Source organism: Polyodon spathula, chromosome 12, assembly GCF_017654505.1.
Source record: "Polyodon spathula isolate WHYD16114869_AA chromosome 12, ASM1765450v1, whole genome shotgun sequence".
Lineage (NCBI taxonomy): Eukaryota > Metazoa > Chordata > Actinopteri > Acipenseriformes > Polyodontidae > Polyodon > Polyodon spathula.
The window spans coordinates 19,047,329-19,061,753 of NC_054545.1; the positions used below are offsets into that span (position 1 = coordinate 19,047,329).

Genomic DNA, 14,425 nt, shown 5'->3' on the forward strand with positions numbered 1-14,425 from the left:
CAAGAAAGTCCTAGAGTGGCCCAGTCAAAGCCTGGATTGAGAATCTGCAGCAAGACTTGAAGATTGCTGTCCACCAATGATTCCCATCCAACTCGACAGAGCTTGAAAAATTTTGCCAAGAAGAATGGGCGAATATTGCACGATCCAGCTGTGCAAACTTGGTAGAGAATCACCCCAAAAAGACTCACAGCTGTAATTGCTGCCAAAGGTGGTTCTACCAAGTATTGACTCAGGGGGCAAATACTTATCTAACCAAGACATTTCAGTTTTTTTATTTTTCATTAACTCTTGAAGCAGAACATCTTATTCTCCGGGCAACATCTCTCACAGACAGGCCACCTTCAGTCATGCCGATAGCAACCAGGCGATCTTCATTACTCAAGTGGGGCAGGGTCGTATCATTCATGTATTACTACTCGTGCATTAATTAAAATCATGTCTTTTTGAACGGCTATTGATACAGATTCTTAATCAACTCATTTTGGCAATTTTAATTCAACTCAAATAACAAACACTGAGCACCTGGCATTTTTATGAAATCACATAACTTGAGCTCAGTATTTTGTTATCCCAAGGAATAATACTACTCAAACAATCAACAAACCTACCAGCTCAGTGTTTAAAATATAAATAATATTATGTATGTGCCCAATGGGCTATTGGTGTAAAACGTAGACATTTTCTAAGTTGCATTTTCATTGAGTATCTATCTATCTTTCTATCTATCTATCTATCTCTCTATCTATCTATCTATCTATCTATCTATCTGTCTAGGCAGTGTTTGAACCCTAACTAGTCATACTTTCACTCCAACTACATAACCCGCTGCACACATTAACATCTTAACCCTTTCAACAGACTAGGGTACTATTTACATTTACTCTATCCAAACGGCAATATATTGCCTCAATGTAGGTTGAACAATTTAGCTATTCCCATAATATGTGTGTATGTGTGTGTGAGTTATAGGTGAAAAAAGAAGTGATATCACCAAGTTATCAAAAGTGCCCAGCCATTTGACGTGCAGATATAGAAAACACAAGCCAATTTTCAAGAAACCATTGGGGCAACCTTGGCTAGCACCAAGCAAATAGGTACAACTGTCAAAGCAGTGGGTCAAGGTTGCCCCAATTGTTTCTACTAACTTGGCTTGTGTTTTTCAGGAAAAATAAAAGTGGATCAAACACATGAAAAACACAAGCTAACTTAGTGACAGTAATTTATTTTGAATAGAAAATAGTAAATACAATTTTGAAAATAGTATTTTTTAAATAGCTGACACCAAAATGTGTTTTTATTTTTCATAATAATGAACTAAAATGTCTGCACTGCCTCAATCAGTAAGTATGTCAATGACATCCACCCCCTGCCACAGTTATAAATAAAAACGTAAGGCTATCAGTGTGATTGAAAATACCTCCAAAGCACAAGAACACCCTTTTATATATATATATATATATATATATATATATATATATATATATACACACACACACACACACATTCTGTTAACGTTCAGTCATTGTTTCAACCCTTGCAACCCTCTTCCAAAGAACTCACAGCTAAAAGTATGCTATTGTTATCATAAAGCAATTATCAATGCAAAAGAAGAAAATCGGTTTGCACCATCAGTGCATTATGGATAATCGGGCATCATGTCAGAGGTTTGTGCTCCAACAAATGGGTTATGCTGCCCTGTGGCAATGTTGCCTCGCCCCTGTGTATTTCTGTGTTGTATGTTGCGTGTGGTGTGTTAATGTTGGTGTATAGTCATTGGTACACGGGATATCATATGGGTTATGCGCACAAGTGTTTAAAATGTATATTTGTATTTAGGCAGGAGGATTGCACAGCACTTCACGTGCAGTTAAAATGTAGTAATATGTGAGCACGGGGAATTGCATTTTATTAATACACGTGCAGTTTTACCGAGACTCCGACTGAATGATTGATTAGCAATCGAGTCTTGGTACAGCTACATAAAAGCAGCATGTTTTCACCCACTCAAAGTTTTGTGTTCGGTGAGTGGAGAACGGGATTGGAGACGGAGATAATAATCATAGTAATAGTTAAAGTAAGAACTTCTTACCGTGTTTGTGTATTTATTTTGGCGAAAGTGCCATGTCCTGTGTTTTGTTTGTCTTGCAACTTTTTATTTTCTGCTCTGTTTAATTATTAAATGCTGAGCGAAAACAATCGTTCAGCTTCACCAAACTCCACCTCTCTGTTTATTCTGTGTTGGTTCCTGTTTCTGGTCTGACGTAACCCATTACAACCGTCTTTGTGACATGCCCCTAGAAGAGTAATCAAGCTAAACACATAGAAGATATATGAGAATAAACCCCATCGTTTTGTATCCAAATAAAAAAAGCATTAAAATAAATCTGATTTTAAATGTACCTTTATTAAAACAGATTAATTAATTGTAAACCTCCCACCAACAAAACATTAATTCAAATAATTATTATATAACCATAATAATCATAACACAACATAGTATTATAATTGCTTGTGTAAATTTGAAATGGATCTGTATTGAAGTAGAACCTGCACACAGATATGGCGACTGACTATAATACACAATGAATCTGTTAAAAACACAGCTGCCTTTTGACATCTGACCACCCTTTTTATATGTAGCAAGATTGTGCTGAGCTTTGGGAAACACCAGCATTAAATTAAACATTTGGTCATAAACTATAATGTCCATGGGAATAGTACCCCGGGATACATCCTCCACCTCCAGCAGCCAGAAGCAGTGAGCATGTTACTGCATTCATGACTGGAAAAAGATACATCTTGGTCAAGTGATGATAGTCATAAGAACAAACCATTCCACACAAAAAACAGAATGATACTTCAAGTTTAAAAACAAATCAGTTTTTTTAACTGATACATACAAATAAGTTCATCAGATTTTTTTTATATATATTTTTTCTGTTTTATATTCTTTCAGTTTGAACTTTGCAGTGTTCCTGAGATAAATCAATAAATCTCAGAGAGACGGTAATCTTGTCTTTCATTATTCAACCAGTCACTTAGGGAGCTATCCATGGAGCTGGACAATGCAAGGGGAGAGAAAGGGTGGGAGGCATGGGGGAGAGCTTGACTTTTTCACTTAGACACCACCTTAAAGATGGTCTTATCGACACAGCAGGGAATGATGAAAGCCTGTCGGAGGGAAAGGGCTGCCATACTTGGCCTTTGTCATGTGTCTACAATCTCCCTGGCAGGTGACTGTTCATGGGGCACACCTGTTGTGTTGGGGAGGGTCTGGTTGTGGTGGACGGAGTTCTGCTGCAGTTCCAGCGCAATGGCATTCTGGGGAAACTCCTTGACTTGCTTCTTGTACTCCAGGAAGGTACAGGCTTTGGTGGTAATGGCCACAATATTCTTTCCAATGAAAATGGTCGAGACCCTGCTGTCCTGGAACAAGACCATGTTGATAGCCCGAATGAAGATAGTGACAATATTTATGGTTACTAAGCTCAGAACTGGGTAAAGCATCATTTTTTGTGGGGAAATGTGTTCCCCCTGCATGCTGATCTCGCTCAGAGACACACAAGGCAGAATCAGCAGGAGGATGTAGCAGTAAAAAAACATGAGCCCCTCAGCCCAGATGGGAAGCCCAGTTTTGTGAGGCTCCCACAAGTTGGCCTGAATGTCTAAGATGTCGAGGAGGTCCAGAGCTACCCAGAAGAGACGACCTCTCATGTCCTCCTTCTTCCTGAAAGTTCTTAAATACTCCATGCTGTCAAGAGCTACTAAGATGAGATACAGACCAGGCACGCAAATAGAAAGCAAGAGAGTCAAGGCCTTGCGGGCAACAGTTTCCAGATTCCTCTTGTCTGCCTTGTAATTCTGAAAGATAAAATATAGCTTGATCTCCAGGACAAAGATATAAAGAAACCACAAAATCATGGCGTAGCCTCTCTTCGCTGTCTTCACTTCAGCTCCAACCCAAACAGCCACATACCGTAGCACTATCAAAAAACAGATGTCCCCCACCAACACAATGATGCACACCCCAATCTTGCGTGGTCCTTGGTTTTGTTCCACAAGGTAGGCATCCATAAAGGCCATACTGGTCATGATGACAATTGTTGTGAGACACACGTGACGTTTGTCAGGAGATGGCAACACCATGGTGATGTCCCCTTAGCAAGCTCTGTTTATTTGTTCCTGTGTCAGTGTGTTGGTGTTTTTTTAAATTTATATTTTATTCAGGTTTTAATTCATACAGTAAAAATTACATAGGCAAAAAAATTGTTTTGTCCAAATTTCTATGTATATAAAATCGAAAATTCTTAATCATAAATTAATCTCCTATCAGCCAATAGGACAGAAACATCTGCTTTTATTTGATTTTGGGTGAAAATCATATGTCAGCATTTAAAGATCTCTTTAACTATGTATTAGCTTTCTATGGTTGTGGTACCACATTAAATGATGTATGTGTGTGTCTTTTTTTTTGAAGTGGAGGAAAAAGGTGTAGATGGATGTGTTTAAAGCTTCCCAGAATGGTTCCTGCTGACGTATTAAGAGAACGTCACTCAGCGTAATTCCATGGATCCCTTTGGCTTAGAGCTACAGCCTGCTCTTTTTCAAATTAAAAATGCTGCCTTCAAATGCTTTAGCACTTCCTATACTGTAACACATTCAGTTCTTTTGAAGGCACAGATCTAGTTCTACTGGAAAGAAGCTCCTTGGCCTGAGATGGTTATACAGGTTACATTCATGAGCTTGACTTTGGACACTGCATGCAAATTACAATGTTTCTCTTGTTTAATTCTAATTGTAATAGTAAGCATGAAACAAAACGACACTTGCTGTCCTGATTTAGTGAATATGCAGGTGACTAGTCAACAAGGGATAATGATAAGCACAAACAAATTAACCATGCTTGTGAAGCTGAGAGAGGAGAGGCACCAGCCATCCATCACGAAGACCGTTGAGGCTCTACAGTAGGGATTTCCATCTTAACAGCCCCCCGCTCTGGCATGTCATCTGAGACAGACATCTCATCTTTCAGAGCACCCAGCAACCCTTAAATGCTTCCTCTTCCTCTGCTCCAAATGAGATCTGGGGAAACAAAAGGGGCAGTCAGTGTAAATGAAACTGTAATTCATTGTGACAGACCCAGGTTGTTTTACTGACCACGTTCTCTCTTTGCTAAGGTGATACTCTATTAACTGTGATTATTGCACATTGACTCATCCCTCCTTTCCCAAAGCAATGATTCAGCTGTCACACAGACAGGAAAGAAATATAGGTTAGGCTTTTAAAATAGGTGCTTTTCACTTGTCAACATGTAAATTTGGTTTGCATAATGATTACCATTTAAAAAAAAAAAAAAACTCAGCAGTGACAACAGAGTGATGCCTTCATTATTTATTTAAGATAATATTGCAGGGCAGGCCTTTGTCATGCTAGCAGTGTGCTCCTGTATGTATGTGCTTCTGCTTCTCTTCAGGGTTAGCAGGAGTCCAAGCCTTGCTTGTTATTACTGGCTGCTTTTCTGAGCCAATTCCTACCCAGACAGAAAAAGGCTTGTTTAATATAATGAGTTTATATTTGAAAGATTTTTAATAAAATAAATGCTTTATAATACCTATTATGAAGGGTCCTATAAATCAATATTGCATTATATTTAGGGCTTCTGTTTTGGGGGTTTTAGTAATTGTATTGTTTGGTGCTTATTTTTCGCTATTTTAGAGTTTTATGTAAATTGTTTTTTTTTTGGGGGCTTTTGTTTTTGATATACTGTATGAAAGTAATGTTTTCGGTTACTTTCCAAAATGCTTGTGCAGTTTTTTTTTTTTTTCCTTATCAAAATATGTATAGTAGTAACTCGACAGTACTTGCACACTTAAGTTGTACCTTCTTTCCTTAGCTGACTTCCACAACAAAATCCCTACAGTCATGTGCACATTCATCTGGGGTTTTTGTGTGGAGGCATTTTTGTATATTTCGCCACAATTCTGTTTTAAAACCTCCGGATCTTAACTGTAATACAGCTTTAAATCCCGCGAACAAGCCTCCATCCTGATTGTAATCTCGTTTTAAATTTTGCAAGCAAAGTCTCCAATAGAAATGTAGGAATGTGCTGTCACTCAGTAGTTGGGGCGGGTTTAAAGTGTTCAGAACGAATCAATGATAAATGCAAGTCAGGAAGATGCATTTATTATTATTTTTGTAGAGGTTTTATTTTTTAATGGGTAAAGGGTAAAGTCAGCATGAATTGATTAACCATTTCCACAGTTTTTCCGGGGTTTTCCAGTATTTATTGGCTATCCACCGATTACATTTTTTTTGTATCAGGGGGTGTTTTATCAAATTTTATCGGTTAAAACTGAAAATTAGAAGCCCTAATTATATTGTAGTGTATCATAGCTGCACAGGCTTGTCTCTCTCATCTTCAGTAGGATAAGCACATCAGTGATTCACATTCTCAGTACACCTGGGGTTTAAATGCACATTTTAAATCCCTTTACAATGCACAGCTAGGTAGGATATAAAGCTCGGGCCTTATGCACAGTTTATTTGATATTTATTGATTTATTAGTTTATCTGATGGTTACAGTCCCTAATGGCAAACCGCAGTTAAGTGACTGTTTTAAAGCAGTAGAAGGCCAAGGCCCAAAGAAACACCCACTGATTCATTTATACATCTTTTCACATATCCGCCCTTACTCTGGTCCCACCGCAGTCGGATATGCGAAGGACTACTGTACCTTAATTTTTTACCATAATTTCATAAAATCACAAGGTTTCAAAACTCAGGGGGTTGGGGTACTGGTTTAACCTGAGTTTCATAACTCAGGGGGTTGGGGTACTGATTAAACCTGCGTTTCATAACTCAGGGGGTTGGGGTACTGATTAAACCTGTGTTTCATAACTCAGGGGGTTGGGGGTGGTGCAATGAAAAAAACCAATCATTAAAATAAACAGAAAATATATGAAAACACTACGCAGTGTCAGTTTTTATGACATTTGCCTACAATGTTTAATAATAATAATAATAATAATAAAAAAAATGTGTAAAATAATAATTGCAGTAAATGCACATGTAACATCTTTTTTTGTTTTTCACATTTGATAGGATGATGTGCAAACTGCAAATCAACAAACAGCTAACTACTGTTCTATACTAAATTCTAGAAGAAATCTGCCCCTTTGTGAATCTAATTGTATTTTATTATAAAAGAGTTAAATCAAGTAAACCTTAATCTTTGATCCCTCAAACAGAACAGACAGCTTTTCTGTGCTCAGCGTTTCATTTCTCTCAAGGATGTCTCTTCCAGGACACAAAACACATTACAAGTAAAAACCCAAAGCTGTAATGTTATCATGTATCCATTCAGCAAGGTTAATCTTATTACTTATGGGTGGTGGAGCGGACAATAGCCATAAGTAGGTAATAAAGTCATTCAATCAAAAGAGGAATGCATTTCATTTCACACTATCTATGAGTAGGACCATTGTAGCAACATTCTAAAAGGATCCCTGTGGTAAACAGTTCTTTAAATTAATGCATCGAAAAATGAAAAAATAACAGCACATTACTGCACCAGTGATGTAAAAAAATATTATTAGTAAGTAAGCTTGTAAGCACAGTATTCATTAAAATAAATATTATTAATGGCTGAAAAAAGTGCGTTGAACAAGCTCAGTACAGTACAGGTGTGTTGAACGAGCTCAGTACAGTACAGGTGTGTTGAACGAGCTCAGTACAGTACAGGTGTGTTGAATGAGCTCAGTACAGTACAGGTGTGTTGAACAAGCTCAGTATAGTACAGGTGTGTTGAATGAGCTCAGTACCGTACAGGTGTGTTGAATGAGCTCAGTACAGTATAGGTGTGTTGAATGAGCTTGGTACACTACAGGTGTGTTGAATGAGCTCAGTATAGTACAGGTGTGTTGAATGAGCTCAGTATAGTACAGGTGTGTTGAATGAGCTTGGTACAGTACAGGTGTGTTGAACAAGCTCAGTATAGTACAGGTGTGTTGAATGAGCTCAGTACAGGTGTGTTGAATGAGCTCAGTACCGTACAGGTGTGTTGAATGAGCTCAGTACAGTACAGGTGTGTTGAATGAGCTTGGTACGCTACAGGTGTGTTGAATGAGCTCAGTATAGTACAGGTGTGTTGAATGAGCTCAGTATAGTACAGGTGTGTTGAATGAGCTTGGTACACTACAGGTGTGTTGAATGAACTCAGTATAGTACAGGTGTGTTGAATGAGCTTGGTACACTACAGGTGTGTTGAATGAGCTCAGTACAGTACAGGTGTGTTGAATGAGCTCAGGACAGGTGTGTTGAATGAGCTCAGTACCGTACAGGTGTGTTGAATAAGCTCAGTACAGTATAGGTGTGTTGAATGAGCTCAGTATAATACAGGTGTGTTGAATGAGCTCAGTATAGTACAGGTGTGTTGAATGAGCTCAGTACAGTACAGGTGTAGGCAGAGGCTCTTTTTATGCAAGTAGGTGACAATATACAATATACAACATACAATATACAATATACAACATACAATATACATATAATTTTTATTTTATTAATTGTAACACTGATGTTGTTTTATTAGTTTGATATATTTTACACAAATTATTAATTTTGTAAATATAAATGTTAACCTAACTTTAAAATAATTACTGATCCTGAATTTATTGGTCCTAAACAAAAATAAAAATAACCTTACTACACTACAGCATTGTCTTTCTCAACCACCCCAGTCACAAGTCAACCTACTGAGTGTATCAGCCACCCCAGTCACTGAATGACTGACATAATTTAAAGTACTGTATATTGCCAAAACACAGGTTTATCGGTTTGAAAAAACTGAAACTGAAATTTCTAAATAGGTATTCGGTGGTGTTTTTTCGGTTATAATTGGTTAAAACCAAAAATTTCAGGGACTATGTACACTGTACTAACTTTATAGTTTCTTAAAGTAGTCGGTCATCCTTGCTTTATTTTCATTGATTTCGTCTTAGAGAAACCGCTTGAAGAATCAGAGCTACTCGCGTATGAAATCAACTTTTACAGAAATAATATCAAGATGAAAAGAGCAACGTCGCAGATGACGAGATGGAAAAAATGCAACCTGAGGAAGAAGTTCCAGACGTTTTACTGGAAGAAGTGAAACATGCTATCAAACACATGAAGACAGGAAAGGCACCCGGAGAAGACGGCATAACGACTGACATGGTGAAAGAAGGTGAAGAACTGGCAAAAATACTGTTGCGTATTTTTGCAGACTGTGTTAAGCAAAAGAAAGGGCCAAATGACTGGAACAACATTTACTAAAGTGATACTAAAGAAGACCTCAAAAACTATAAATCTATTACCTTCCTATAATCTACAAAATTTTTACCAAGATGCCAACATTTTTACCAAGCAGGATTCAGGAGTGGATTTTGCACAATGGATCATCTTCAAGTTGTAAAAGTGATTCAAACCAGCAACGAGTATGAACTACCACTTTGCTCAGGATTCATCAACTATGAAAAAGTCCTTGACTCTGTTTACACAAAATCTGTATTAAGCTTTCTGAAAAAACAAGGAATTGAGAAACATACAGAGACTTGATCAGCACCATATACAAGAATGCAACATCCACAGTAAGACTCCAAAAAAACAGCGACAAAATCAAGATTAAAAAGGAGTTCATCAAGGAGATACAATATCCTCAAAGCTCTTCACGGCCACCCTAGAAGACATTTTCAAAAACACTGTATTTGGGAAAATAAGGGGCTGAAGATCAATGGAGCCTACTTGAATCACCTACGGTCTGCTGACGACTCCTCATAGTTACAACGTGCCCAGAAGAATTACAGGCAAGAATACAAGAACTACACAAGGCTAGCATCAAAGCAGGTATGAAAATGAATCTGAAGAAGACAAGTCATGTTCAATAACTATACCACTCCACGGGCAATTGAAGTCAATGGGATCAAGCTTGAAGAAGTCAATAACTGTATACTTAGGACAGTTAGTTTCGGCAACGGAGAACCAAATGTGTGAAATCGACAGAACAGCAAAATTGAGTGCCTGTGGAAGATTAAGCATGCTTCTGAAAGGGAAACTATCCTTATGCCTCAAGAGGAAAGTCTTCAGCCAATGCATGCAGCCAGTGCTAACTTACGGATGCGAAACCTGAACCCTCAATGCAAAAATGACTCAAATTACAAACAACTCAACGGAATATGGAAAGATGCATGGAAACAGGAGACAGGAAAAGGAAGGAATGGATAAGAGTGCAAACAAAAGCATGCAATGTTATTATAAGAGTGAAAAAACTGAAATGGCAGAGGGCCGGACGTGTAGCAAGAAGAACAGACCATCGCTAGACCTAGGAGATACTAGAATGGATCCCAAGAGATAGAAAGCGACCAAAAAGACCTCCAGGAAGATGGCAAGATGAAATTAGGAAACACGCTGGAGCAACATGGATGAGGGGCACAGCAGACAGGCTTTTGTAGAAGAATGTTGGGGAGGCCTTCACCCAGCAGGATTGAAAAAGACTGAAGATGATGATATAATGCTCCTACACCATGTCCCCCAATTCCCTAGTAATTCATACAATGTTTCTACCTCAGTATTGCTCAAACTGTAAACAATTTCTCTGTCTAACTTCTGTTTCTGTCTCCCTTTTGATACAGTATCTAAACTGAAGGAAAGCTGAGCTGGCACTTTATAACACAGACATCTTATTCAGCATTCATTTTATTACTAAAAAATATTAGGCCTATTATGTGGTTATCTTTCCTACCGTATTTACTTTTTTGCTGTGAGAGGCTCTGCAGCTTTGTACGGGAGACGAGACGCTTCAGCCCTGCTCTGGCAGCCGAACCTGGGGGGAGCCCATTTCCTCTTCCCCTCTCCCAACCCTCTCTTCTTCTCGCACTTGGTTTGCTTGTCTATCGCTTCGATCTGAACTCCCGACCACTGTTTAGCCAGACTATTTATAGTTTAAAAACTTCTAATTAAAATGAGTGGGAATGTTACCTTTTTTTTGTAGAAAATATAGCATTGATTACATGGTGCTTTATGCATGGTTAATTCAAGTTTATTTTCAGGATGTTTCGGGCAAAAGCCCTTCTCAACTGTTTAAAAATAATAATTAAACCCCACTAGTCATTTACCCTCATTTGGGAGGGATTTTTCCACAGTTTACTATATACAACTCTTTTGATGTGCATTTTTATCTTTTTTTTTGGTTAAAAAGAAAAGAAAAAATACCGTAAACCATCTCTGTAGGCTTGGTTGGATTTTATTTTCATATCTTGACGTCTACTTTTGTCTGTATTTTGGTATGTATGATTGTTGGCTATAAATAAATATGTTTAAAGTGCCATTGGTGTTTGTAGTTGTTAGTTATTATACATGAATACCATGTATGTAACACTTCATAATATATTTATTAAGCTTTTAAAATTATGATAGAACTCCCAGCCTAACCCAAGACACAATACTCAATTTTGTTTATAAATAAACTCAACATGATTAGAAGTAGCTACCGAACACTTACAGTATTATAAGAACATTTTATATGCATATAAATGTGTGAAGGTGAAAGTGTACATTGTACATAAAGTGTGGGGGGAGTCTGACAACATTACAAATACATTTCGGCAAAATCCGTGTCAATAATCTCAATCACATTCCTAGTGGATCTTTGTGTCCACTGAATCACAGAAATGAAAAATTATGATGAGAGGGATTTGTTGTCAATTTCCAAAGTAATGACTGGGAACCAAAGCAGCCTCTCTGTGTTTGATTGTGCTGAACTTGTGTCAAATAATCAAATGATGCTGTCATATTTTTAGTGAGAAAACCATCTATAATGGCGTAGGACTCTGTTTTACAACAACCGTTTAAGATTGCACACAGTTATTGGTACACCTGGTGGTCCCTGCTGGAAAGTTGAAATTAAAATGTTGAAAACCACTGGCATAGATCAATAGGAGAGTCTAATTTCCAGCAGCAATCAGATAAGTGGCCTTACGAGTGCACTAGAGGTTGCTGCTGAAATGGGAACAGTGTAGTCTTATTGGCTCTGTGGAAGCAGTAGTGTAGTAGGGGCTGCTATGGGATTCAGAGCTTTCCTGCTGCTATTAAATAATTGTCAAGTTTTGTTCAGGAGGCTCTTGCTTTAAATCCCTTTCATTCTTGTTTTAAAGTGCAGTAAGTTGGCTGGATGAATGCCAGATTGCTAGACTGGGGAATGTTGGATTTGACTTGTTTTGCTAAGTAAGATCCAGTTAGATGTCATTCTGCGTTTTATTTCTTGCTTTGTTAAACTGTATGGGCCAGAATGAATTTCAACACATTGAATACAACACAGTACTATAGGCCATTACAGCAGTGGATTTCAAGCCTAAAGTGGCATTACTCTACACTGTGGCAAATTGAGGGAAACAGTAGGAGGAAGAAGACTATAAGTCACTGTGACAAAGTGCCCACCCCTGTGTATATTATCTGTTATGTGTTGCGTGTGGTGTGTTTAAATGTTGGTGTATAGGCATTGGTACACGGGATATAAACGGGTCTGTGTAACACAAGTGTTTAAAAATGTATATGTGTATTTAGGCACGAGGATTGCACAGCACTTCACGTGCAAGTAAAATGTAGTAATATGTGAGCATGGAGAATTGCACTTTATTAATTCACGTGCTGGGATTCAAGTGAATAATTAATTGGTAATTGAATCCCAGCACAACAGTATATATAGATGCACGTTGTCACATAGTCGCGGTTGGGTGTTCGGTGAGTGGAGAACGGGATTGGAGACGGAGGAAATAAGTATAGTAATAATAATAATAATAATAATAATAATAATAATAACAACAACAGAAAGTATCTGCTCACCGTGTTTGTCTGTCTAGTCCGTTTTGTTTTTCTTTTTTTTTGGCGACGTGTGCCGTGTGCTGTGTTTGTTTGTACAACCTTTTTATTTTCTGATCTGATTATTAAATGCTGAGCGAAACATTCGCTCAGCTCCACCAAACCACACCTCTCTGTCATTCATTCCTTTTCCTGGTTCTGACACAGCCCACTTCGGCCGTCTCTGTGACACGTGGTGTCCTGCGTGGGATAACAGCGCCTCCAAGCGTCAGACCAGGAGAGGTGTTTTTGTGGAAAAAAAAGCAAAACAAAAAAAACAAAAAAAAAATGGATAAGGACAGCACAAGGCAGCAACCACAACACCAGCTGGAGGAAAAGCAGCCCGGGTGTTACTGCTGCGCGGAGCCGGGGCATTCTAGCAGTAACTGCCCCCGGTACCCCCTTGGACAGCTACCCCAACTATGCCCCATCTGTGGTGGTGAACACTATGTGGCCCGCTGCCCTGTCCATCAGGAGAAGGAGGAGCAGGGGTCGCCTCAGTCTTCCCCCACCATCAGCTGGGAGGTTTTTTTAAAGAACCTTGCAGCAGAGTTATGTCCGGGCTGTGGGGCATATGGGCACACGTTAACTATATGCCCTACGCAGTATGGAGAGGAGGAACTGGCCCAGGAGAGGAAGGTGAGGAAAAGGCAGAAAAGGGGAAAGGAGACGAGGAAGGCAGAGGTCCCACCGCTGTCTCCAGAGCTGCACCAGTCTTCTGCAAGGGAGGGAGAGCCGCACCAGTCTCCTGCAAGGGAGGGAGAGCCGCACCAGTCCCCTGTAACAAGGGGAGACTACACGCTGCTCCCACCTCCACCGCCAGGAGACTACACGCTGCTCCCACCTCCACTGGCAGGAGCAGAGCAGCAGGAGCTGACTCTGCCTCCGCCACCTCCACTGGCAGGAGCAGAGCAGCAGGAGCTGCCTCTGCCTCCACCACCTCCACTGGCAGGAGCAGAGCAGCAGGTGCTGCCTCTGCCTTCGCCACTTCCACCGGCAGGAGCAGAGCAGCAGGAGCTGCCTCTGTCTCCGCCACCTTCACTGGCAGGAGACTACACGCCTCCGCCACCTCCATCAGCAGGAGCAGAGCAGCAGGAGCTGCCTCTGCCTCCGCCCCTTCCATCGGCATGAGCAGAACAGCAGGAGCTGCCTCTGCCTCCTCCACCAGCAGAGGGTGAATGCCTGCTGGGTCCCTGTCCACCAGCAGAGGGTGAATGCCTGCTGGTATCACTTCCCCCACCAGCAGAGGGTGAATGCCTGCTGGTATCACTTCCCCCACCATCACGAGGAGAGGAGCTGGAGCTTCCTCTGCCTCCACCTCCATCAGGGGGAGAGGAGCAGGAGCTGCCTCTCCCTGCACCAGAAGGACCAGGACTAGATGCTGGCGGTCCTCAGCAGCCCTTGCATAGGCTGCTGAGGGAAGGACGGGGAAGAACCTCCCGGCCGCAGTGGCCGAAAAGAGGGCCAACACCCGCACCCCAGCTTGTTGTGACTGCCAGCCTCGCTTCGCCCAAGGATGCCAGCCTCGCTTCGCCC

At 40.1% G+C, this 14,425-nt stretch overlaps 1 protein-coding gene across 1 annotated transcript in view; it reads right to left on the bottom strand.

The window, feature by feature from the left end:
• Window positions 1-2,436: 2,436 nt before the first annotated feature.
• tmem121aa (transmembrane protein 121Aa) overlaps window positions 2,437-14,425 on the bottom strand; it is a 65,099-nt gene continuing 53,110 nt past the window's right edge. The window contains exon 2 of the mRNA XM_041265465.1: window positions 2,437-5,082. Coding sequence (XP_041121399.1) covers window positions 3,208-4,146 — 939 coding nt within the window. The 5' untranslated portion in view covers window positions 4,147-5,082 and the 3' untranslated portion in view covers window positions 2,437-3,207. The remainder of the gene's footprint in view (window positions 5,083-14,425) is intronic.